This window comes from Mesocricetus auratus, unplaced genomic scaffold, assembly GCF_017639785.1.
Source record: "Mesocricetus auratus isolate SY011 unplaced genomic scaffold, BCM_Maur_2.0 Super-Scaffold_100007, whole genome shotgun sequence".
NCBI lineage: Eukaryota > Metazoa > Chordata > Mammalia > Rodentia > Cricetidae > Mesocricetus > Mesocricetus auratus.
This window is the reverse complement of record NW_024429191.1, coordinates 4791623-4819252: the sequence shown is the minus strand read 5'-3', so window position 1 is coordinate 4819252 and position 27630 is coordinate 4791623. Positions and strand designations below refer to the sequence as shown.

General features: G+C 40.0%; 1 protein-coding gene across 9 annotated transcripts in view; it reads left to right on the top strand.

Moving 5' to 3' along the window:
* The window catches only part of Rbfox1 (RNA binding fox-1 homolog 1), a 2068553-nt gene that overhangs the window by 1949901 nt on the left and 91022 nt on the right, over positions 1 to 27630 (top strand). For 8 of the 9 annotated variants that reach the window (XM_040747949.1, XM_040747950.1, XM_040747953.1 and 5 more), the window contains 5 exons: positions 1691 to 1834; positions 9372 to 9425; positions 16061 to 16153; positions 17901 to 17961; positions 26756 to 26809. In XM_040747949.1, the coding sequence (XP_040603883.1) occupies positions 1691 to 1834; positions 9372 to 9425; positions 16061 to 16153; positions 17901 to 17961; positions 26756 to 26809 (406 nt within the window). The remainder of the gene's footprint in view (positions 1 to 1690; positions 1835 to 9371; positions 9426 to 16060; positions 16154 to 17900; positions 17962 to 26755; positions 26810 to 27630) is intronic. The other variant, XM_040747948.1, reaches the window with a different exon arrangement.

Genomic DNA, 27630 nt, shown 5'->3' with positions numbered 1-27630 from the left:
CTTCCCTTTTGCTCATCCTCTATTTATTCTGACTCCAGATAGCCTCCCCAAAATGAAAGACTCCCCCCTTACATGTTTCTATCATGGCACATGCTTTGCACTATCTTGGCACAATCTGTCCCCTACACCTATCCTAATACCTCTCTCTACTAAGCTTGAGTCTGTATGTCTTGGGACCTCTGGTGGCAAGTGTGACTTGAGCTTACTCAGTCCCTCCCCCACAAAGAACCAACTGCATTACAATTTGTTTTGTTTTTCAACCTCTTACTAGACCATCTCCCTCTTCACACTTGAGGCAAAATAATATGGTTGTCAGCTCCATATTACATTTGAAAGTTGGCAAAGTCATCTGGTAGGGTTTCTGATACCAAATCAATTTACATGGAAAGTGAACAAGGCACTAGGAGGTCTTGACTTTAACATGTAATCCAGAGTGTGTGAGGAAGGAGGATGCAAATAAAATATCCTAGTACACAGGAGATGTGGAGAAAATTGCTAATTATGCTCCTGTTATTTAGGTGTTTCTTTTACATTTCAATATGTAAGATTGTCTCCTTTAAGTATCTATTATTTTACACCTGGCTGCCTGCACTGATAGTTTTGTCCTAGTTATAGTTATATGCTTCTAAATTGCTTATAAATAGATGAGGATGGTTCTTTACTCACGAATTTCAGCTTTGGCAAAGATCTACAGTAGTAGCTTCAAAGAAATGTGTCTTACGTGGATAGTGTCTACTGCCACCCACAGGCATAATATGCTAATTGCAAAGAAAGTACAGAAAAAGAATATCCATCAATGGCAGCAATTAATGTGACCTTTCTCTTAGTTCCTGCCTTTATTGTAGGTAGCAGAGTGATAGCATAGTATCCTAACATATTCCTGTGTGGAGTAGAACAAAAGGAAATAATGGACTATGCTAATACCCTTATATTATCTACACCAGTATAACCCAGCAGGGCTTTTTGTACAGATGGAAATATTCAGTTTCTGCCTTTTCCAACACAGGCACTACTTACGTGTGGCTATTGAGTATTTAAAATGTAACAAATGCAAACAGACCCATTTACTTAAAGTTAAATGATCTCTGGGATCTGTGGCAGTACAAAACACAGATTTTTACAATTAAAGAGCTAAGTTGACATCCCAAGAAATACTTGAGTCAATCCTCTGCTTCTCTGGATGAATGGCAAATCACCAAAGGGCCTTTGCAATTTTTTGACATTTATTAATATTTTACCTGCACAGCCTCAGTACTTACATATGAATAGCATAAGAATTCAGGCAGCATTAAGGGGTGCATTTTCTTATTTCTAATAATCTTTACTCCATTTCTGATGAGGCTTCCATTACTTACCCTGATCCCACAGACCCTCCTAGCCTCTGCTTTTTTTATTTTACCCACAGTGTCTATCTCCTTCTTCCCTACTATACATTCATTTATGAATGGTTTTTATTATGCCTTCCCACTGCAAGAGTTACAGCACATGAAGCCAGGGAGTTTTGACTGCTTTCCTTGATATGGAATCTCAGACCCCTGATTGGGAACTCAGTGAATATCCAAAGCATACTTTTGCCATTAAATGTAAAAAACAAAACAACCAAGAAGCTTTGTCTGACACCATCCCTTCAGGAGGGAAAGGGGGAGGACAGAGTACTTACAGCTACTTTGCTTTCCTCTTGTTCCTTTAGCAGACAGATGATGCAGCACCGACTGATGGCCAGCCCCAGACACAACCTTCTGAAAACACGGAAAACAAGTCCCAGCCCAAGCGGCTGCATGTGTCCAACATCCCCTTCCGGTTCCGGGATCCAGACCTCCGACAAATGTTTGGTGTAAGTACTACTTTTGTCCTCAGTTTCCCTTCTTTTGGGAATTCCAGGAACTTATCATTCTAAGGTTGAACGTTCTTGTCAGATGAAGGAATTTTAGCAACTGATTCCTGGGTCTGTAGTAGCTAGAATCCCTTAGGGTTTCTTCTTTGCCAGTTTGTTGTCTTCTAGTAAGTAACTCATGATAAGATCCACTGATGATCACAAATCTAGCAGCCCAGGACCTCACTGAAACAAATGCTGAAGCCCTTGCCTTCTTTCCTAAAAGAATGGCCTATGAGTGACTCGACCCCCATTTTCCCCAGGCACTGTGCACTGCAGCTACAGTGAATGGCTAGTTCTACATAAAGCTGAGTCTTCTATATCAGCTACCACCACCACCAAAAGACTACCAGTTTCTAAATCTGATTTGATTCTTGCAGTTTACAGTTTCCTAAATGAAGGTTCAAGTGTATTTACCATGCTGCCAAGGATGTCAAAGGGCAGCCTGTCTAGGCACCATGGTGAAGCAGAACCAGCCAGAAGCCACCACTCACCCTGAGGAAAGAAATGATGGCTTCACTTTCTCACAGGTCACCATGACCCTGAATATTTATCAGGAAGATGTTTGGACAATCCACCCAGGGAAGAGAAGAGCTTACTATTTATTCAGTCTCAGCTATGCCACAGAACACAGTTTTGACGAGGCTCAGATCAAGTCTTGTGTTTTGAAATGTAGTCACTCTGTGTATCCCTGAAATCCCAGGAGTAATAGCAAGCATCTGTGCATTTGACCAAAGAACTACATCCTTAACATTTGACTCAGAACAAAGGTTGGTTGCTTGGAGACTCCTCTAATGGTTTGCGGAGAGCTGCAAATATCACAACAGCGGTTAGAAGAGGCCAGGTCAGATGTCTCATTGTGAGCACAGCTCATCTTATCCTCTGCATGAAGATGAAGCCCTGCTTCAATACTCAAGGTTTCCATGACTTGGGGGGAGAGCTCGGACCTTTTCTTTCTTTAACACACACATGATGCTTATCGAGTATGCATGTGACACAAAAGCAGAGCAGGCATCCTAATATTTTAGATACCCAGGCTTGAATCCTGACATTTCAGAGGAAAAGGTCAGCTTTTGCACTTTTATCACTCTCTCATTTGGTAATAACCTTGAGTTAAGCCCTCTAACTCTTGCAGAACGAAGATACCCTCAGGCACCCTCAGGTCAAAGATGACTTTGAAAAGTGCAGAGCATTCGAAGTTAGAGTCGAGGTTAAGTGTGGGCAAAGCAGTGGGACCCAGCTTGACTGATGGGTAGCTGGAAGAGTTATATTCTCTTTGCCATGTCAAGCCAGGGGATGTCTTGCTATTCCATCTGTCTTTACTCATCAAGCGTCACTGTGATGTTGGCTTTGAACTGGATTCTCTTAATGACCATTCTCAAAATCTTTCATGGTGACATGTAAGGCAGCCAACCTCAGTTTCTCACTCTTAAGGGTCTATTTTCTTCCCTGGACTTTTTGAATATCTTGAACTTTACCTGAGGCTACAGAGAAGGAGTCAAAATTCTCGCAGCTGGAAGTCACACTAATAAGATGATGTGTATGCTAATATCTGACTCTCTTTAGGGTTAGGGTGGATGGCCTAAAGAAAGAATTTGTTATGTGTCATGCTACGTGGTAGTAAACCCAGATCAAAATCTATTTGTTTCAGAAAGACTCGTTTTGTTTTTTCTTTTGAGTCAAAATTTTCACGCAGCTAGCTAACAAGATGTTGATTTGATATGATGATAGATATACCCTTAGCATCTGTCAGTTAAGGGAATGTAGGATACATTCATGAGCACTGAAATTAATTCTACGTATTACAAACAACATCTGTGTCTGTGTTAAAGAGTATGTGTGGATTTTGTGTGGTGTGGATTTCATCTATAAAAATTATTGGACCATATGGACTCATGGACCGCTTGCAGTAACTTGGGAGTCCTCTTTGGTTTTTACAACTGCTATTTTAAAGAAATGGAATTTTCCTAAGATGAACACTCGTGGTCACAAAGCCGTTCAATTATACGATACATTTAGCAGCATGAATCATACTGAGAGGCATCTGGAACTTTCTGCTTAGCTCCCCATGGCAGAGTTTAGGGGATTCAGCACAGTTTCCTCTTTCAGATCTTAGTTACTGTAAGCAACCATGTTTTAGTCTCAGTTAGTTACTGCTCTAAGCTTTTGGCCATGAAACAGTATGTTTCTTTTCCTTTCTCTCTTCTGACTTCTGTCTCCTTGCTTGGGCATGGGGTTAGATGAGGACAGTAACAGAGAAAAACACAAAGATCTTTGTGCCTCCTTCCTCCTTTGACTATTGTTCAAGCAAGGCACAGAAATTTCAATGTCAAAAACAAGATACAAAGTACCCTCTTTTTCCAAATTACCTAGAACTTGTTAGTTTCCAACTTCTCCACATGGTTCTGGTAGGTATCTCATGTTTTATTTTAATTTGTGCTTTTTGTACCTTTCCAGAGAGACAGGCATTATAGTTACCTCTCTTTGTTGTGTATTTCCCATTCTCCACTTTCATCTTTGTCAGGGGGCACTTCTTCCAAAGCTGACATTAAGTTCTGCTTCACATTACATTTCTTTCCATGCTGTCTTTTAAAGTAGGTGTGGTCAGCGGCACAGGTATCTAAGATTTCTCCCTACAGTGGTGTATTCATTCCTTGGGTGAGAAGTGCATGTTATAATATACAAAGCAGTAGCTAGAGTCCTTTTAAATCATCCATGGCTCTATGAGTGAATGGGGATAGGGTAGTTATTAGGAGCAGTTATTCCAGATGTTTCCATAGGAGAACTGAAAAGGGCTGTCAGCCCTGGCTGGGTGCCTCTTGAGGTCTGCTGGGGGCACTGTGGACAGTGCTTAAGCTCACATCCATTCACAGTTTAATTTTCATTTTGCTGTGTTTTATTTTGTTGGTTTTTGAGACAAGCTCTCATCATGCAGCCAAAAACTGACTTAAAACTTGCTGGCCCCAAACTCTCAATCCACCTGCCTCACCTTCCAAGTTTGTGGGGATACAAACATGTAACAACTTACTTCAGTTTCTTCTTGCCCATATTTAGAGAGTGTTCCAAAAATGTATTTTATTTAATGTGTCTGGCAAGTAGTCAGGGAATTTACTGCCTTGATTTAGAAGAAGGTTTTGTCATTATTTATCTGCCAAATTTATAAGTGTGGCTCACAGGCAGTCATGATTAGAGACCGGTATTTTCATATCAAAGTTCTACACTTGAATTCTTGATATCATAAAAGAACTGTGTGGATTACAACTAAATTTATTACAATGTGTTGCTCTCAAATGAAAAATACATAATATAAGTTAATGTTTAAAATTTAAATGTTTCTGGGTTTGAGATGAGAATAGACTATGATTTATCCAGACCCCTGGTATAATACATGGCACAACAAGATTGGTTTATTTTAAAAATAGTGTGATCAGTTGGCAGTCTGCAGTTTGTAGCATGCTCTTGATGTCACAGCCTCTTGGTTTTGTTATCAAACTCAAGGTGCTCCAGGAGCTGGAGAGACGACTCAGTCATAATGTGATTGGAATACAGATGCATAGGCCAGCATCATCCCCAGTACTTATGTGAAAAAAATCAAGAAGTGGTGGCCCATGCTTACAATGCCAGCATTGGAAAGGTGACATTAGGATCCCTTAGCTTGCTGGCCAGCGAGCCTAGGCCACTTGGCAAGCTCCAAGTCAGTGAAAGACCCTGTCTCAAAACCCAAAATGATTTTGCTTGAGGAAGGACACATGAACTTGTTGCTTAGACTCCACATACATGCACATGTGCATGCATGGGCACCTGAACACACACACACACACACACACACACACACACTCATCTGTATACACACTGAAACATACATGTGCATATACACACAATAAATAAAGACATGCTGGATAGGAATGGGATCAATTTGCATCTGTCTTTAGTTATAAAAACAAAATACACAACTGTTTTACCTGTGAAAATGACGCTTGGATGGTGCCTTTTGGTGAATACAGTGCAGATGAACCTCCTTGAGCCTTTCATGTTAATATAACACTCGATAAAACAGGGCATTAGGAATAGTAAAGGCATTTTGAGGACATGTCACAGTGCCTACTCTTTCTGGACTGAAACCACCTTAAAAACTACTCAAGAAAATATCACACCAATTGGGTGTCTAGTGCCAAATGGTCAGCAATGAAAACATACAAACAGGTGGCTTTATAGGGACTGAATGGGTTGTGTTTAGAAATGTAGCAGGATGGTGGTAGTACACATCTTTATTCCCAGTATTCGAGAGGCAGAGGTAGGTGGATTTCTGTGAGTTTGAGTCCAGCCTGGTCTACAAAGCAAGTTCCAGGACAGCTAAGGGATGTTACACAGAGAAACTCTGTCTCGAAAAAACAAATATCATGTGTGTGTGTGTGTGTGTGTGTGTGTGTGTGTGTGTTCTGTATAGACATATGTATCTATTCATGCAATAACAATTAGTAAAAGAAGAGAGGGAGCATGAATTTGAAGAGTGGGGAAGGGTGTGTAACATGTTTAGAAGAAGGAAATAGAAGGGAGACATGTAATTAAATTATAATCCCAAAAGTAAAAGAGAAGTTTTAAAATGAAGCACCAGTGTGAATCCTTTCTTTAGTCTCAGTGCATGCTGTAGCTGCTGAACATCCTTCACAATTTTTTTCTGAGAAACATTATTTGATCTAAAGATATCTGAAACTGCTCAGCACATATTTGCCCAAGCACACACATATAGACTTCTGGATTTTGGTCTTGATACAGCCATTGAGATGCCTCATGTGGGTCCAAGATACTGCTCAATGCTCATGAACATTGTCGTTGAGCAAACAAATGCTAGTTATGTCTGAAAACGAGCCATGTCTATTTAAACTGAAGATGTGCCAGCTGTGTTGGCATCATTAGTACCAAACTTCTCAATTAAACTGTTGATACTATAAATATAGTACACAACTGTCTCAGAAAATGGGCTTGCTTCAGCATTCTTCTTATGGCTCGTTTCACTGGCTTCCAGAACCATCCCCTCAGTGCCACCTGCCAAGGAAGCAAACATTGGAGATCATTCCAGGGCATATGGTGTCATTGTTTCATTTAGGGAATGACACATGCTAAGATGGCTTTCTGATCGGTTCGGTCTCATCCAGTTCCTATTTTAAGGGAAGTGTTTTGTGTTGACTGCTTAGGGAGTGTTCCATGGGTGACATTTGCTTCATGGTGTTGGAAGATGTCTTTTTCAGCCTTCTCTTTCCATAAATATATGTGCTTCTAGGCTCTGATGCCTGAAATAAATATAAAAGCATCTGTGGGAATAGAATATTCTGCAGCAGTTGTTCTTTTCAAGTGCTTACACAGTGGCGGATTCTTTACTATGGATCTTGGTTCACCTCTGAATGGCCAATTCTTCATTTGTCACATTGGAAAGTTTTCTTTGTCTGTTTTTAAATGAGCTTTTTCCTTCTGCCCTGAAAACTGGCACAACAAATGTTCTAAAGGGCTAGCAAGATGTTTCAGGAGATAAGATACTTGCTGCCAAGCTTAGCACACTATATTCAACCCCTAATACTCTGACCTCCACATACATGCCTTGGCACATGCGTGCATACATGCAGATACACACACACCAACTAACTAAATAAATAATAAAAATTTTAAATAATAAGTATTTTCTTGAGTGCTAGTAGCAGACATCTCTTGCCATTGATTCTCCAAGTTTCCATCAATTCACAGACCTAGGCATATTGGTCAGGGGAACTATTCAGCTTCATGGAATTATTATTCTTTGTCCCCTTTTGATCTGGTCTGACCCCTTCCCAACATCTCTATCTTTTGTTATGGAACCTTGCTTAGCACTCCCATCCAAGGATGAAAGAATGACAAAGACTCTCCCTAGGTAACAAGACCACAGTGGATACCCAGAATGCACAGTCAGACAGACCATGACAGGAAAGTACCAAATGAAAACAAAAAATTCCTGAAGTGTGGTTCTTCAAGTTGGTGGCTTCTGATGCAATCTGGGAGTGGGGACCTCAGTTGTCTTTAAGGGGCTGGACACTGGAACTATCACCATTCACCAATGAGTATATGGACAACACAAATTAACCTTCATGTATTCTTTTCTTTGGGGGGGCACAAAGGTAGGAGGAATTACAAGTAAGTATGATTTCCAAAATAATCAATGGAGAAATATGTTGGGGAAAAATAAAGACAAGGAAGGAAGGAAGGAAGGAAGGAAAGAAGGAAGGAAGGGAAGGGAGGAAACAATCTGCAGGATTGCATTCCACTGGTTTTTGTTTCTTTGTTCAGTCATTAAAATTAGTGTTTGCTTTCCATTGTGCATTGAGGCAAAATTCCCATCTTATTCTTCCCTGGGCCAGGCTGCCTGTTTTACAACAGCCCCTTCCACCACCATTATGGGGACCAAACTATATTCTTGAAACACTTGTTCCATTTTCTATATCTGGGAAACACAAGAACCTTAAGGTAGAGAGGATTCAGGGTTATCAGATGCTCATGCTCTCAGATGCCCCAGTGAAGAATTGTTTGATGGGCAATACTCACCAAGACTGCTAAATTTAATATTTTGTCACTAGCACACACACACAGACAATAGTCATATTTTAATTTTATATAAACAGCAAGTGTCTTATCTTACATCCTAAATATTTTGTGGGACATATTATTAATATGTAATAAAAATTACAGGTCACAAATATTACATAGCCTATAAAGTCTGAAATTTAAATGTCAATGGTCATTTTTTGCCTGTCTGGATATTTGATATCTGAAACTTTGTTTTGGGACCTTTTATAGAGCCAGCTCATTTTATAGAGCCAGTTTATTCAAGAGTACAGACTGTCACCTGGGGTAGGGGATGGGCATCATCCTGGACCCATCCTGGCTCTACAGATGTCTGGGTTATGAGCACCTGGGGCTTTCACATGGTCTGGTTGCTCCTGGTTTTGCTGTGAGCTCAAATCTACAAACTTTCAACATCACATTCTAGTTGGGTACTTTATTATCAAAATCTCAGCTCCTCAAGGTGTTTATCTCAGTAGCTGGTAGAAATTTTGTATAGGTAATGACTAGCCATTAGGAATCTCTGCTGCTCAGTGCCTGGGAAAGCACACACACACGCACACACACACACACAGACACAGAGAGAGAGAGAGAGAAGAGAGAGAGAGAGAGAGAGAGAGAGAGAGAGAGAGAGAGAGAGAGAGAGAGAGAGAGAGACTTAACTTCTTCGTTAATATTTTGTCCTGGGTTCTGATAGTGTACCTCACCTTTTAGAAAAAGATAAATTGAGTATAATGAATATGTTGCCATTTTCTCGTTTTAAGCATTGTCACTTAGTAACTCAACAAAATAACAATGTGTACTTTTAACTCAGGGAAGTCCCTATGACTTGAGGAGTAATTACTGGTGTATATTGTATAATTTATCTGATTTCTCTGTTTGCTCATGAGATGTCTCTGTTTCTTTGCAGCAATTTGGTAAAATATTAGATGTTGAAATTATTTTTAATGAGCGAGGCTCGAAGGTAAGCAACTTGATTCAGTTTGGAATTTCTTAGCTCATTGTAACATGTCTGTTTGGGGTAAGGGGAAATAACTGCACTGTTTGGGTCAGTACCCTGAGAATTACACTTTGGTGGGAATTTCTTTAGAGACCACCTCCCATTTCCTTAATGTTGGGAAATGCATTGGGTTCCATTTAAAATGTATAGGAGTTAAATTTTAGTTGCTGGTCTAAATACATAGAGAGATATAATTACATATCTTAAGTTTCCAGAGAAAAATTACCTATGCTTAAAAAATAATGATGTTGCTACATTTTTTGTTTTTCAGTGATAATTATGTTCTTTATATTAAAAAGTGAGTTGATAGTCTCATGAGCAGGTAAATATGTGATTACTCTGTATTAATAAAGTGCAGTTCTTTTCCTGGGTTGCAGAGGAGCAAATTCTCATATACACCAACCTTTTGAATATATCTTTATTCATTAGTATGTTATAAATCCTCCTTTTGTAGTGTGCTATTGTATAGAGTTTATTTCCTTACCAGGAAACCAACATTTAAACCACTTTTTCCTAGATCTGACAAGTATTCATGGAAGGCTCTGAGAGAAGTTTCCAGTATCTACATATCTTTCATCTTCCTTCCATCCTTAGCCTCTGAGAATGGATATTGGGAATATTGCTATCAGATACAGAGAGATGCTGGCTGGGCTTAATAATGACCCTTCTATAGGCAACACAGGACAATAGGCACCCAGCAGGCCCCCTCAGTGTCACTGTTCTGTAGTGTGTCACATGGCACAGTAACCACACTATGAAGCAAACCTATGACTTACCAGTCCTTACAGCATCTGCTCTCTGTCCACTCCATCCTAGGTAGATTTAACACTGACTGAGAAGGACAGTGCTGATTGAATTGAGCAAATAAAATTCCAGGACTTGCTTTATATACAAAATGATATTGTAAACTGCCAGATGGTTGGAAAGTCAATCAATTGTAAGTTTTCACTTCTGCTCATTCAGGAATCTGGTTATTCTTTGTCAAGTTTAGCTATTTTCCAATCATTCTTATAGTCTGCCCGCTGAACTGGGGTTAGAGGAAGAAGTTAGCTGTTTCTTATATGGAATCAATTGAAGCTAATATTTTTATACCTGTGGAGCAAGGTGCACTAAGAGAAAGATATACTCAAGGCTAAGCCTTCTTGCTTGGGCCTGATGGATTCTTGGCAAAGCTGGTAAAGATGAGGTAGAATATGTCCCAATCCTGGTTCTGAGTCTCTTTGTCATCATATCATTGCTTTGTGGGCTCTTTATCATATCATTGCCTTGTGGGCTCTTTTTTTCTCCCTTGTTGTTTGTGGCTTGATTTAAATTATTACTTAATTTACATTTTGTTTACTAAGATGTTTGTCAGTTGAAGAAAGCTGTTTCATTCCTTTCTGAGAGATGTTTGGGGACACCACTACAGTACTGTTGACTATTTTCAAAGTACAATAGCATGCTAATTTTAGAACTTTTCCCATCATCTCCTTGATTATCCTGTCCCTGGTGGCTTCAGGGAAAAGGTTATTTCCATTTCAGCATCTGCAGCCTGGACTTTGTTGGGCTGTTTTGTTTTCCTTTGCTCTTTTTTTCTTTTAGATTAGGAAACATCCAAACTTGCCTTTTGTCTTTCTGGGTGGGAACACTCTACCTTCAGTTGTGGGTACTGGGTGGTGTCATGTCTCTGGAATGTCCCTGAGACAGTCTAGCTGGGAATGCTACCTGGGACAACATCTTGCACAAGTATAGTTGTCATATTTGACATCTTTTGAGGAAAGGGCCTTATTTAGAAGTCATTTCCATTCTTGCCCTCAATAAGTGGGACCATTATTAGGATCTCATTTCCATCCGTTGTTGTCTCAGTTGGCCAGGAAACCAGTGCCCCCAAAGGGCCAGGAACTCTTCTCTTGGTCCTTTATTTTCCATAGGACACTTCCTGAGGCAGATGACTCAAAGCTGAGTGAGGATGACTATACACATATGGGTGTATGCCCACTCATGCACACACCAGATATGCCTGCAGTGTTTTGTAAACACACCACCTGAGTATTTTGTATATAGATGGATACTATAGGAAAGACACAGCTTCAAAAGGAATGACAGACTTGATCATCAGAACCAGACTGCATGCAGGAGTAATGAATTACTCAGTTATTCTTTTAGGAGTTTGCGAAATCATTCTTTTGCTTCTGAAATGTTCTGTTTCTGGGAACAGTCAGATTTAGCTATTCTCTAACTTACCTTAGAAATACACAGTTGGGTCTTTGATTTTGTATATATACACCCATAATAAGTATCTCTTGACTAGTTCCTCTCCAGGTGAATGATTCTTGAGCAAGACAGACATGTTTCTTCTAGCCCTTAGCTTTTATGAATATCAGGAAAGACCAGTCATGAACATCTGTCATAAAATACACCGCATTTTGCCATGACACGAGAGGCTGTTGAAACTCTAAGCATATAGTTGGGGGTCTGGATGCTTTTTGAGAGAAGGAACTAAACTGAGGGTGAATTTGGGAAGGAGGGAGGAAGGGAAAAGATAATATCTTACAAAGAGAAGGAGCTGTATTTGTAAAAGTCACTGGAGAGATGTGAAATGGGAGACTCTTAGTCATTAGGAAAATTAATTTAATGACTCTTTCAACTAAATATGTGTTTTCTGCATTGGAGATGGGAAAACTTGAATTATCATATCAAATAGGGTGTGTTCATTCCACCTTACAGGTAGCTTTGGAATCTTGATTTAAGATACAAAACAGGGTGTCCACATGAATGCCCCAAAGGAAATCCACACCTAAAAGCACTAGACCCAGGAAGGGAAAGTGAGCAGGATACAGAACTGTCAGTTTATGATTCTCTAAAAGGCTTTGAGATCAGCAAGATGTGCTCTGGGACTCCATCTTAGTTTACCCAGTCCTTCATGCCCATCTACGCAGCAAGAAGTGTTCTTCTCTCAGCTCTGACTCCCTGGCCTGTCCGGGCAGACCTGAGAAGGTGTGTCTCTCAGTGGAAGGACACTGACCACAGTCTGAACTCCACCCCACCTCCTTTCCTCTCTCCCTGCCTTCATCCCTCCTTCTTTCTCCTTTCTGCCCGTTCTTCATTTCCTTATATTTCCTTTCCATCTCTTTTCCCTTCTTCTACCTTTTCCTTCTTTCCTTTCATTTGCTCTTTTTCTTTTTTAATTCTGCAATGACTAGCAATCAAACTTAAGACACTGAACAAGCATCCTATCACTGAGCTATATTCCAAGGCCTTTTTATTTTTTTGTCTGAGATAGGGTCTCACTCAGTCACTTAGGCAAACCTTGAACTTGTGACTCTCCTGTCCCAGTCTTGCACCTATCTGGGATGACAGGCTTGCACCACTATGCTTGGCTCTGCATGACCTATTATCTTTTTTATTACTTTAATTTTAAATAGCTTGTTTCACATGTAAATCCCAGTTCCCTCTCCCTCCTCTCCTCCCACACCCTCCCACTACCCTCCCCAGCCTCCCACTCTATCCTCACTTCCTTCCACATAGGGGATATCCAGAGTCTGTCATTTCACTCAGGGCAGGGTCCAGGCACTCCCCTAAGAGTCCAGACTGAGAGAGCGTCCCTCTTTGTGTTATGGACACAAGAAATCCCTTTGTATACCAGGGATAAATACTGATCTACTGCCCAGTGACCTATTATCCTACATTCTTCATTATTCTACATCGTCATTTCATTTTGCCCCTAACTCTTCAAACCAAAGGTATTTCATTCATTCCAATATAAAGACAAAAAATCATATTTTTAAGGATGGCATAGTACTATTTCCTTGATATGTGATCTTATCCATGGGACAGGCCAATAGAAACAACCACCTCATCTTAGCTCTTACTTTCCGGGACACCAGGACCCAGGGCTTTAGAAATAGAACACCTAACAAGTGAGAGGGCCAGGGGACCACATCTCCAGTCCCAATGGCAGTTTTCCACATGGGACTTCTGATCATTTTCTGACCCAAGCAAGTTGTATTTAGGACTTGATGGGAGGTAGAATGATCCAACGCTGCTGGATGTTGAGGTGATCGTTTCTAGAATACGCTCAGATTTGCAGCTAATTTGCACATGTGTCCACAAGTCATTCAACACCTTGAAATATGCAAAACTATCCAAGGGTCTTTCCTTCCTCAGTCTGGACACAGTTTCTAGAATGGCACAGGGGCTTCCTCTCCATCTTCAGCTCTTCTTCATGTGCATAATATGCATCTGAGCCAGTGGGTTTGCCTTGCATCCAGATGGGATGTATAGAACAAGTTTCCTTGGACAGTGTTGACAGCTTTGTTCTTTACAGTGCTGTGGTAATAGAGACGTCTGGTGCCAATAAAAAATGACAGCACCCTTTCCTCCCTCAACAAGGCAGAAACTAGATTATCATTTCTTGCCTGATGAGAGACTATACATCCCTTATTTCTCTTAATAATTCCTAAGTGGCTGACTTGGATTCTTATGGACTTAGGACTATGGGAGAGAAAGAATATGGCTGAGACACCTTGGGCACATGATCTTTACCGTGCTCCCTACCCTTATACACAAAACAAGAGAGTTCTAAACTTACACTGCCCCAGGAATGGCATTTTTCAAAGCAGTGGTATAAAGTTCTGCTTATTCTAGCACATGAAATCTTCTTTCTATGGGTGTGTAATAAAGAGAAAAATCAGGGAAATCCAGCTATGGGGTCATATAAGGTGTTCTGTGAGGCAAAAGGATGTCTAGTCTCTACTCAGGGTTTCTGATGTGGCAAATACAAAGTGAGGACCAGGAATCAAAATATGTAATATGCTTCTGTTCCCTGCTGATACATAACTGATTTAGGAACCACTAGTCAGGCGATAGAGTTGTTGTCAAATGAAGCAACCCATCCTCTCAATTTTCTCCTTTGCCATCAAAGAATATTTTTGTTCCTTTCTCACCAGAACTAGAACTATTAGCAAGTATTTTTGAGCACCCAGATTAGGTAGGCAACATGTACAAAGCTTTTGTGGAGTATGTCACTGTATATTAATTGGATCACTCAGGCATGCCCTACTTATGAATCCTTACTCTGAGAAAAGCAATGCAAAGTCATTCAGTCAAAGTAAGTCCATATGATCTTTTTCTGTGTGTGACATTGACAAATATCCATCTCCCAGCACCTGAACACATTCCCAGCTCATACCCTCCACAGACAAGCCTGGTTTTATAGAGTCTCCTTGCTGATACACCCAGCAGCTCTTCTCCAAATATCCCTCAATTATGAGTTCCTCATAGGCCCCAGTATAGGACTATTGGTCAGTATCAGATGGCTATTACCACTCTAAAGTGTAATTATTGCATTTTATTTGTAAAGCTGAATGTCATGCAAGAGGGTCAAGCAACTGTCTTGACTGTGTGTGAAGTTTATTCTGTGCAAATTGATAGTTCCCACACAGTGCAAAATTGCTCCCAACTTACACCAGTGTAGACCCAATATACCCATTTTATTCCAAAGGTTGGTGTATATATTTCTAAACAAAATGTAGAAATAGATTTAAGGATTTTAGGAATAGTATATCAGATTTTCTATACTCATCAGAGAAATAATATCAGCAAAGAATGAAGATGGATTTTAATAATGTGAAATACTGGGGTTTGTGTTAGAGGCTGAAATATTAAAAGCAAAAACTGTACTTGTGATGAAAACAAGGGCTGTATTTGATGTTTATTGGTCAAAGAGGATGGGTTCAGCCTGGTACATAAATTCTCCCATCCAGGAAATGTCTTTACTTTGGTACCTGTTGATACAGCAAGTGGATGCCAGCCTTGTGCCCTAGAACTTTGTTTTTTGGTTAATAACATAGTATAAAAGGTCAAATTCCAAAGCCTTTTATTATCTGGGGAAGGGGAAGGGCAAAGTAAAAATTAGAATGTTAACCAACAAAAGTTTGTTTCTATTCATTTCATGTGATTTTTTCTTTTGTTTATTAGAACCACAAGTTCAAAATTTATTATAAGAAAAGGTCTTTCCTTTTTTAGGCTCGTTACTTTTATTTTTGAGAAGCAAATGCTGTACAGTTGACAGAATCGAATAACCTTAAAATTGCATGAAGAAGAACTGTTCTTAAATCCACGCAGCATGACTCCGTAGGCAATGTGACAGGACTTGAGCATTCACTGTTGAATTCCCGTGCACACGTTTTATTTTGTTTGATTTTTTAATTTGCATGTCAAGAAACTGGTTCCCTTTCTTTTTCCTCATTATTTCATTTATTCTCTGTGAAGACACTGTACATTTATTTTTATCTCATTTTCTTTTCGTTTGATTTCTTTTCTTCCATAGTGATGTTTAGAAAGGTATTTTTTTGTTTGTTTGTTGGTTTGGTTTTTGTTTTCATATCCATCTTTGAATTCTTTAGGGGTTCCGGCTAACGGGTGACAGGAAAACAATCTCGTTCACATTTGTTGCTTAATGACTGCACATCGTAGTGTTCTTATAATTTCTCTAATTTGCATGTTACAGAACTGAAGCCAGGACAAGCAATAGCAATGACAGCGAGAGAACTTTACCACGTGGTCGTTGACTGAAATAATAATATGCATGTTGTTCTCCTTCTCCCTCCTGCATGCAGGGATTTGGTTTCGTAACTTTCGAAAATAGTGCGGATGCGGACAGGGCGAGGGAGAAATTGCACGGTACCGTGGTAGAGGGCCGTAAAATCGAGGTGCATGTCCAAAATACTTTCCTTTCCTCTTTTTTCATTTATTTTTGTAAATGTCTGCTTCACGCTCATTTGTCCTTCCAGGTGCATCATTGGTGTCTCGTGTGTGACCCTACTCCCTTCTCATTGTTTATATATACTTATATATATATATTTATATATAAAAAGGAAAACTGGCCTTACTTTTTTGTTACATTTTACTTTACATTATTCTTTATATTACTGCTGGAGAGTAGATGGCAAAATGTGAGACGAAAGGGAGGTTAATATTAAAGGTTCTGTTTGTTTGTTTTAGTTTATTTTCCATGTTTTATGAACAATGGGTGCAATAGGTTCCAGAGAGGACATAGTATTCAAACAAAACCAAATATATATCAAGTTTTGTTTTGTTTTATTTTGTTTCTTTTTTAGTCCACATTAGGGTTGAAGAGGGATCCACAGTGGTTTGCAAATTAGACCAAATTTCAAAGGCAATGACATTCAAAATATTAAAACAGAAAAAGTGAGAGGCACTTGTCATTCATTAAATCTTGTTGTTAAAAACAAAAACCAGCGTCATTTTCTGTATTCTGTGATTAGACATTGAATAGGCAATCAGGACTTCCCACTTAAGTCATGGCCCCTGTCAATTGGAAATGTAGACCCCATGTCCTGACATTCAGCACCTGCCCTTTGTACCACTGGGTTCCTCTTCAACACAATCAAAGGGTCATATTTGTTAAAACTTGAAAAGAAAAAATTACCAGTTAAAAATGCTTTAGTCTTTGGAGTAAGATGTCGCATATTTTGCCTTTTTATTTTCCCCCCTCGACGGTAACGCTTAGGCCCCTCACCAAACCCTCAGTAACCATGGTAACTGTATACAAACCCATGCTGGCGATGGTGGTGAATGGTAAGTGACGAGTCCATCTGCCGCTTCACGTATTTAGTGCTGATATATCTCTATACATATCTCTCTACCACGTGGATTTTTTTGACTTGTTGTATTAAGTTTTCTTGATGCTCTATTTTTTTGGGTCTTTGGTACGCCTGTAATTGAGTGTACGTTCTAAGCTAGCCTGAGAGGCTCTGACTGGACTGAGTTATGACCAGTGCACATCTTACTCAGATCGTTAACTCCATATTGTGTTACACAATGCACCCTCTCTTTTATCTTTTGTTAGCTGTGACCTTAAAGCTTGAATGATTCGTTAATTCTTGCAATGTAAAAGGCTCTTGTTCCAAGTGTTGAATGCTAGATGTTGCTTCCCCATGGTTTCCCTTCCCAAAGTGTTGCACACGGCTTAAACTTGTCTGTTCCTTTCTTTGACATTTATGTCCCCTGTACTTTGTCTCCTCCCCCTTCTCCACTGCATGCCCCTTTCATATTAACTTTATTTTCTGTTTAAAAACCTATATCTTGTTTCTGTGTTACCATGGAGCACACGCATGCTTTTAAATCTTCAATTATGCAGTATCTTTTAATTTGCTTTTACTGTCTCTTTATTAAACTTTTAAATGGGATGACATTGCTTTATTGAAATGATTCGTAAGTTAAATTGGTTATGAAGTAAATGTAATTATAAAAATGTATGATTTTTGGGTTATGCACCTATTGCCATTTGTAAATTAAAATGCATTTCAGTTTTTGTTTAAGCTTTTGTTTCTTGGTTTTGATTTCAATAAGTAATCACAGTCATAATGCATGCAACTAATTGAATCATGGGCTGGCCTTGGCATCCAAACTCACTTGAGTTTTCTATGTGTGTAGGTTAATAACGCAACAGCACGTGTAATGACTAATAAAAAGACTGTCAACCCCTACACCAATGGTAAGTAGATACATGCCTACCACAAGACATCTTCTTTGCCTACAAGTCCACAGTGTTCTTTAACATGGGAATCTGTTTCTTTTTCATTCTATTCTTTGAAAGTTTTATACATGTATACATTATATCTTATTACATGTACTCCCGACACCCCTCCAATCCTTCTAAGAAATCCATATCATATCTCTCACCCAACTTCATGTCTTATTTATTTATGTTATCCCATTGATTTCAACTAGGGGTGATGCACTGGTGTCAAATTCCTAAAGAAAAGTGACCTTCCCATGCCTAGCAGCCACAGACTGCCAACAACTCCTCAGCTAGGGGTAGAGCCTGAGGACCCTCCCGCCCACACATGCTGAATTTTTTTCAATTATGGGCAAGTAACTACAGCTGATTAGAGTTCACGTGTGCCATATGCCACGTTGGCCCTACTTAGCTACCGTTTCATTGCTGACCGGCTACAGTGAACAGTCTAGGGTCAATTCTTCACAGCAAAGCAGATGTAGTTTCCCAGTTCAGCCACCCCCACCTCTCTAGAGCAGCAGTTGACCCTCACCAGGGTCATATAGCAGATTTCTGGCAGAGCATATATTTATATAACTATTCTGTCATGGTTTGCATCATTCAATTTTTTTTTGAAATTCTAGCAAATTAAGGAGAGAATACATGTTTTGTTTGTTCATTTTTTCAAAGCCACATATACTTAATAATTTGCCATTCCTGGAAGGGTAGTTACAAAATTTGGTTCTGGCTTTCAGACTTCTGGGTTGTTGAAGTATTATGATGGCTGAGCTCTGTGGGAAAGGAGCTGTCTGAGTGAGTTATTTTTCTCCCATGCACATATTCCTGAGCTCCATAGGGCCAGACAAGTCTATGGAAGTCTACTGCAGAATTTCTGTGACTACCAGGAATATTTCCCAGGGCTTATCATTAAAATTTGGCTGGTACGTGGCTGTGGATGTAGCTCAGTGATAAGGTGCTTACCTAGCACGCGTGAGACTCTGAGTTCAATCCTCACCATCACCAGAAAAAAAGATGCTTCCCATTTATATGAAGAGCTATTAAATATGTTTCCACAGTTTGATCCATTACTCCTCCTCTCCTCAAAATAAGCATTTATAAAGGTATAAAAAAGGAGAATTCTGTTTTTACTTTAATTAGAAAGATGATTCAGCAGGTAATAGCTCTAAATTCAGATCCCAACACACACATAATAGCCAGATGTGGTTAACACCTGCCTGTTTGGACATATCTGTGGGAGTGGAGGCAGAAGTTGACTGCTGCTGGTTGGCTATAAACTCAACTGCAGCTTCAATGAGAGATCCTGTCTTGGAAAGAAAAATGCCACAGAACAATTGACTAGGACACTCTGACCTCCTAATCTGTATATTTGTATACACACACAACAATATATATAATAAGTAGCAAATAAGCAAGTGAAAGTGATCCAGTAAGGCAAAGTATAAGAACTTGATAGAATATTACACCCATTAAAGTAAGCCATATCAATGTAATCATGGGATTACAATGAGAAATAAAGATGTAGATAATGAAACCCTCCCCTCGTCCACAATCTGATTTTAGATGATGACATTAATTCTGCCAAAATGGTAATGCTGTGTTGGACATCAAGACTGAAAGGTAGTTTTTCTTTGCTTTATAGGTTTTTAAAAATAATATAATTTCATTAAATGCAATAAGAAAATATGTAGAATTAAGTTTTGATTATGTGTGAAATACAGAGTTATTTTAAAACAGAAATCAACCAAAGAGGAAGCAAAGTGAAAATGTTTTGACTAGCACTCTTGCCAGCCTGGCTTCTCTCTCCCTCGAGAAGAAGCCGCTGTTATAGACTGTTGTCTATGGTTCATTTTGCAGTATGGTATTAAAAGTATGATCTACATATTCCTGACATAAGTAGCATTATGACATGCATAGCTTTTAATCACTCTTGTGAATCAATTTGGGTATTTTTAGATGCTGACTCATAGAGATGGAACTAATTCTCTCTCATGGTTATATAGCATTCCACAGGTTGGTTCAGATCTTCAGTGTTCACTGACATTTCATTATTTTTGTTTCTATTTTTTGTACTTTAACAAACGCATTCACATTTTATAGTTTTTCTACTACTTTTTTCCTGCTGGTGGCAACCGATTTGACTATATCAGTGTGTTCTTACCTTGAAACATAATGCTATTAAACAGGTATATACCCTCAATGTAACATGAAAAGGACAGAAGAATAATTTATCCTGCTGTCCAGTTTTCCCAGCCTCAGCAACCAGGGGCATGCCCTTGAAATGGGTAAGCAGTTTTTCTGAGTGCCCAACATCTCTGAATTACATGTTTATGAGGATTTTCTATTTGGATAAAATTCACAGCTCTGCAACTGGCAAGTGTTCACACAGACATCCACCCAAATGTTGTACATTTGAGAATTCATAGCATAGCTATTGTATGTTTTGGTGTGTATGCTGCACAGTTGTAGGTGTGCTCAAATTCCCCATGAAGGTGTGAAAGTGTAAAGTGGAAAAAAAACCAAATGAACAAAAGAGGAGACTGGGAGGAGGACTCGGTGGTAAAGTGTAAAGTGCGTATGAATGAGGACTGGGGTTCAGATTCCCCGCACCCACAGAAATGTTAAGGAGATGTGGCTGTTTGACTGCAGTGTCCACATTTGAGAGATGGGGAGATGAGGGATTCTTAGAGCAAACCACAGCACTATTTAGACTAGGTGAATGAAACATGGAGCTATGCTGAGAGATCTTCCTTAGTAAAGAAAGTGGAGAGGGGTGGAGGAAAACACAAAAACGGTGACATCACCCTCTGGCCTCTATAGAAACCTGTCTACACATGTGTCCACATGAATGCAAACATGCATGCATATTCACATGTGTACTACACACACACACACACACACACACACACACAAATGCAAAGCAAAAAAACTCAAATGTAATTCCATAAGCCATTTAATGTATATACGTATTTATTTTTGAAGGAAGAATTATTGATCAATTCCATATCTAGGGACTAAAAACCATCTACTATAGGAATTTGGAGTGTAATTCAAATCCATTCAAAATACTGGTATTTCTGTAACATTATATGTTATGTATTATATGAGACATTTCGATGACAGTGCACCAAAATGGAGGCCTAGAGATACAACATCATCATCCCGTGTTGAAGAGGCAGAAACAGAGAGCATAGAAGTAGTGATTGGAGCCTTTTTGTTTCTGTATGAAGTATCACTGCTGTAACTAGAATTTTCTACATATTATAATGTACTCAACTGGGAAAATAAAATCTTGAGGAGGGTGTGGTTTTGTAAGAGACTGTTTTAGGGAAGTTCTGCATCACTGGAGAAAGTTACCTGGCATAGAGAAGGAAGGTTCATTTAAGCCCATAATTTCAAAGGGTCCCTGCCATAACCCATGGCCATGTGACCTGGGAGACAGAGCATCACCAAGGTGAGAAATGGGACAAACAGGAAGCTAAGACATGGACTTGACCCAAGGACTGTGAATAACCTTCCCCGCCATGCTCACTGAGGCCAGCTTCTAAAGGAGGCTGCATCTTCCTCCTTTCACCTCCTCCCTCAAATGCCATCATGTGTTGGAGGTTAACAGGCTACATCTCATCCAGTCACTTCCCAAGCATTATAGAGTGCCTGATAACCACCAGGTCCTTTCCACATAAGCCTCTGAGGAGCATTTTGTATTTAAACCATGATAGATAATTTGTCAATACCCATGATGCCATGTTGGAGTAAGAAACTTGAGGCTTACTTCTGAGTTGTATGGCTTACAAACCATAGAAATAATATGTTTTGCCAAAATTATAAGCTGGCCAACTTTGAATCCCAAGTATTGTATGGAAAATGTAGTTGCCAATGTCATGTTCTTGAGTTCCTTTAGCTATACATCCAGCTGCAATTTCAACAGCTTCAGGGTCTCCAATGATGCCTAAGAGGGGTTGTAATGCAATGAGAAAAGTGAGGAAGGGTGTGAAGGGGGATCTGCTGCAGAAGATTGGGACTAGTATCAGTGTGGAGGATATAGGAGTCATGCCCATGGCTTTCTGATACAGATATGATAGAAGACAATAGAAGGAGATATAGAAGTCTTGCAGAAAGTTTGGTAAAGGCATAATTAGACTTTCTCTGTTTCTCCAAAAAAGCATGCCTGTGGATGGAGAGGGCATGGGGTGGGGTAGAAGATATGCTGTACTCATTGGGTAACAAAGATTGAAACCATGTTACAAATTGAGAACTGGATTTAGAGGGATTTCCTGAAAGTCTACAAAACATAGCTGTTACATAGGATTCTGTTTCCTTAGAAATTTTTGCAAGGCTGGAATGGAGCAAAAATACCCAAGACTATGGGGATAGGCAGTCTTGGCTCCAGTGTGGGCTTTTCGACATGATTCTGTGCAGCAGGAGCTGGACATACGTAGGAACAGACATCCTGGGTGTCTGGGATCTTCAGAGGGAAGTAAAATACCACCAGAGTGGGAGGCAGGGACTGGGCTTGACTGATGCTTGTGGATCAACAGTATTTGATTACAGAGAGGCCTTAGTCTTAATTGGCTGTCTCACTCCTTGTTTCTGTGCCAAGATTGTAGGAGCCAAGATTCAGATGCTAAATGGAGCTGGGTAAAGGAAACAAAATCAAAACCAGAATCTGAGCTCAGTCTTGGGTTTTCATTGTTTGGGATATTTGATTGTTTGTACATTTTTTAAAAATCTGATTATCATTTGACAGTCTCCTACATGTGTATGATACATTAGAGTCACAATCATCCCTACACCCTCTCTTAGCCTTGACCCCCCCCCACCAAATCTCCATTTTTGCCACTTCCTTGTCTCTTTGTTTTCAGTTTGGTTTTACTTTGGGCCACACTGTGCTTTATCAAGGTCACTTGTTTGGGTATGAGTGTGGGACTGCCCACTTGAGCCAGAGTAACTCAACCATGACTTCTTCAATGAAAACAATGATTTTGTGAAGCTGCCATCAGCTCCCCTGGGTAGGTGGGCCCCATGAGTCCCTTCCCATGTAGGGTTGAATGTTTAGAGGCTTGCTCTTGTGCCTACCCTAAGCTATTGCAAGTTCCTGAGTGCTACAGCACTGTCATGTCCCCAAAACAGCATTTTACAGCCTCTATCTTCTAGCTTGGCTTTGTTTATAATCTGTCTCCACCACTGAACTCTATGCCTGCCTTGATTATTACTTTTCATATTGAAACAGGGTCTTACTAAGTTGCCCAGTCCAGCCTTGAACTCAAACCGTAATTGTTGTAGGTTTTGAACTTTAGATCTTCCTGCCCCAGGCTCCCAAACATCTAGGATGACAAGCCTGACTGAAAAGCAGTCTGAAACATTTATCTTCTGTTTGTTTACTGGGTAAAGCAAGAGATTTCTCTCTGAGCAGACAAAAACAGCCCAGTTTCACAACAGAAGGCCACAGCAGGGAGCTTTATTTTTTGGCTGACTGTTACTGTCTGGGCAGTCACACATCATAGCCTCTGGTCACCTCTAATAAAGCTATCTGAGGGGATTCCTAACATAAAGTTGCCATTTCTTCCAATGGTTCAAGAGAACCAGAAATCCCACACTTTAGATGAAATCTATATGTTGGCTATGAATACATGTTACTAACAACAAGAAAAAAAATGCCGAGTGACTCAAAATAAACGACCACACAGCAGTGTGCTCAATGTTTGAATAACTGCTTTGTTTGTCGTTTGGACATTGCTGCCTGCTCTATTTAATCTATGAGGTCTCTGTTTAGAATGCAAGCAGGTTATTTTCTAAAGTTTCATCACATTCACTCTAGCAAAGCTTGTACACCAGGGATCTTGTCCAGCATTTTTCTAAAGCAGGCTAGCACATAAACCTGGACAAGCTACATTTCAGGGAGGTGGGGAGTCTGATTTGATGCAACTCCCTGAAGACCCATCTCAGAGGGGTGAAGCTTCATGCGCCTGCCTGGGCTTTGCTCCATTGCCTTGTTGGATGGGACCCTGGGAGGCTGGGGGTGGTAGGTTTTATCTGCTATTCTCTTTCTTTTGTAAGCCTCATTGTACGGTTTAATGTCCCTGATGAAAATCTCAGAGTTTGTGAAGCCTGGGGACATACATAAACTGTCTCGGAAATTAAAATTGGGATCATTTTGTCTGTCTTCCTGACAGTGCAGGTTTGTATTTCCAGCAAGGTTATCCCAGGGGTCTCTTTCAGGTACTAGAAGGAGCCACAGAAAGGATAAGTCCATTTGCCTGTGATTTGCATACATTTACATAAGTCTACTTGAGGTCTGTTAGGCTGAGCAAGTCTGTGCAGAGGTGACTTTCAAGGTCAATTCTCATTGCTTTCACTGGAAGATGGCAGTCCCTAAGAGGTCCTTCATTGCATGTAGAACATTTAGCATCTGGAGGGCAGAAGGAAACCAAATCCTAGCCAGAAGGAAATGAGACCACTCAAAAAGCTCTTTATGCCTTCTTATTCTTTACAATAATCCCAAATCCAGGTTTATGGAATATTTAGTATTTGCCAAATGCTTTTAAGTGCCTGGAGCTCATGCTTGACAATCTTGCCCAGCTTTCCTCTCAAGTCTAATGAAGAATGATAAAGAAAAGAAACAATAAGAGAAAGGAAGAAAAGAAGGAAGGAAGGAAGGAAGGAAGGAAGGTAAAGGAGAAAGAATAAATTCAGATAGAGTTAGCACACATGCAGAAAATTCAACTGGGCAATGATGAATCAATGAGTACTCCTAAGGGAAGGCAGGACATTGACATCAAGTGTCATGTTTTGGAAAGGAATTGGAGACCCAGGCAACACCTGGATACTTGGAAAGCTTTGGGAAGCATTCTCCAAGAAAGGCCCGGAAATCTCTGGATGTTCAGTTAGTCTGTGTGGTTTATTCAGATTAAAACGATCAACACTCTATATCTTGGAGAGATGGAGCAGTGGTGCAAAGTGAATGGACCTTGTTTAGATTGTGCTCTCTAGTCCAACACAAGGAGTTTGTGCTTATCCTGAGTCTAGAAGGAAGAGAGCTCTGAGTAGAGGAGCAGAGCATGTGCTGGTTTCTTCCATAAGTCTTTGGCAACTGTAAATAGAGTGGATGGGGAGAAAGGAGAATGAATGGATCTTTTATTTTATATTGTTCAAAGATACTGATTTTTAAGTAAGGTAAGGTATCAACTATTGAGCAGAATTTTGAGTGACCAGATAGATGGTAATGCCATTTGCTGAAGGGGAAGACTGAGTGAGAATCAGTTTTCATGGGAGAAGGCAGAATTGAGGGTGGCATTCAATGAAAGTACAAGATTCAAAAAGATATTCAAGCGCCCTGCTTGGGAGTGGGAAGCCTTGTTTAGAAGAAGGGTCCAAGGTAAGAAGGGACATGTCACAATCATTAATGCCCAAGGTTGATTTAATCAGGCTCTCACATTGCAGTCAGGTTCTCATATAGCTACCATACCTCAAGGTTCAAGACCAAGCATTCCCCTGCCTCTAGCTAGGTCCAACTTACTGGAAGCTATTCAACCTTCCAAAACATCACCACCTACTAGGGACCAAGTGTTTAAACACAGGGGCCCACAGGGAACATGTCTCATTCAAACCATAACAGCTTTTAAATATAAGCCATTTCTATTCTCAGGTCTATTTACTGAAAGTTATTTGGTATTTGGCCCTTGATCTGAGATACAGGGGCACACAGGGTGGAGCTCATATAGGAAAATGCTTTGTAGGCTTGAATGGAGTACTGAGTTCAATCCCTAGCACTTCATAAACTGGGCATGGTATCCCAAACCTATAATCCCAGTATTCAAGAGAAGGAGGCAGGAAGATCAGAAGTTCAAAGCCATCATAAGTTACATAATGAGTTCAAATTCAGCCCAGGCTACATGAGATTCCTGGGCTACATAAGACCCTGTTTCAAAAACAATTCTTCCACTATAATATCCTTAGAGACTTACTAGGAAAATCAGAACCGATCACAAGCTCTAAAGCATAAAGGTTCTTTGCTGACATTGCAGAAACTAACGAAAAACAAAACAAAGAAAAAGCCAGGTTCCTAATGTGTTTTCCAGTTTATAGCTGTTCTTGTGTGCTGTGGAACCACAGTTCACAGCTAAGATATATTTCCATCAATAACATTTAGCAAACCAGAAACTAGTGTTAATGTCACAGACAGGTGACTTGAAAGTTACCTTAGATATTTAGTACTGACTAAGATGTTTCCAGTTCCTGAATGCATTGAAATGTATTCCACACTAGATCTCTGGGGGATAAACTACTGCTGTCTCTATTATTCACAAGGTTCACAGCAGAGAATTGGAAGTCTCTACTATCTAAAGCTCATAACCAGGAAGGCTAATGTCAGAATGAGTTCCCTCAAAGAGTTCTCTTTATGCAAGCTTCGAAATATCTCTGACTTTAATGCAAGAAAATATGTGTTGGAGTACCTAGCAATGTTACATGAAATAATACAAAAAATGAAATTATGATAGTGAACTTACTGATATGATTAATCACAAAGTGTCTTTTTTATAAGGTTCACCTGTAGCCGGTCAGTGGTTTTTCATTGCATTCATTTGAGCGAGGAGAAAACCAAAAACATAGACTCCATAGTTGGCAAGCAACTTTGTGCCTGTTCAATTTACATAGCCTTAAATTCTCCGATGCAAACAAGTGCACCACCTAGGTCTGTTTTCACTGTGGTTACCTTGAAGGGATGGAAGTTCCTGACTCAAGTGTGATGTAATCCTTCTGTGCTTATTTTAAGGCTGGAAATTAAATCCAGTTGTGGGCGCCGTCTACAGCCCCGACTTCTATGCAGGTAAGGAACTTTGCTTTGCACGCCAAAGTCTTGCTTGGTCATTTCTAAATGTGCTTTGCCTGCCCCTAAATCATGGGTTTTGTACCTCAATCCAAATGAAGAATCCTGTCCTAACAAGTTCTCAATGATTTCTTGGGCAAAACCACGTGTGTTTACAACTCTCCTATGATTGAGGGAAGTTCAGACCTGTTAGGTAAGCAAGTAGCTATGCCACTTATGGCACTTCACATGGGTTTGCCCTAGAAAAGTGTCGGGGTCTTGCTCAGCAAGGACAGATGGATGATGGTTCGTTCCCATTTTAATGCATCAACCCTGCCATGCATCTGTTAGCTGTACATTTCATTGGAGATGCCTTCCTTTCCTAATAAAGCAAAGGGTTGAGTCAATCATTTCAGCAAAGTGCAAACTGAGAGTTTCTAAGATAGAGTTTATGCGAAAGTTAGGGGGAACAAAATAACTTAGGTCTTTCTTTCTCCATGGATCAATTTGGCTTAGCAAATTCACTTTTCTCCATGCATTTGAATCTTTCCTCCCCTCTTCCCTCCCTTTGTACCAAACTTAGTAGGGAAATCTACCCACTCAGAAAACTCGGTGAGCAAATCAGGGAGGGAGCCAGAAGCTTCCACAGCTAAGATTCTGTACTTTGATAAGGCAGATTAGCATGTCACTGTTTCTGAGGTCTTGCTACTAATGCTGTCTTGAAAGTGTGGTACCCTAGTAGCATCCATTTATTAAGGGTGTGAGGAAGGAACCTTCCTATGGCAAGCCTCTTGAACAAGGTACAATTGGTAAGTAGTTGATCTGAGCTACTCACTTAGTTG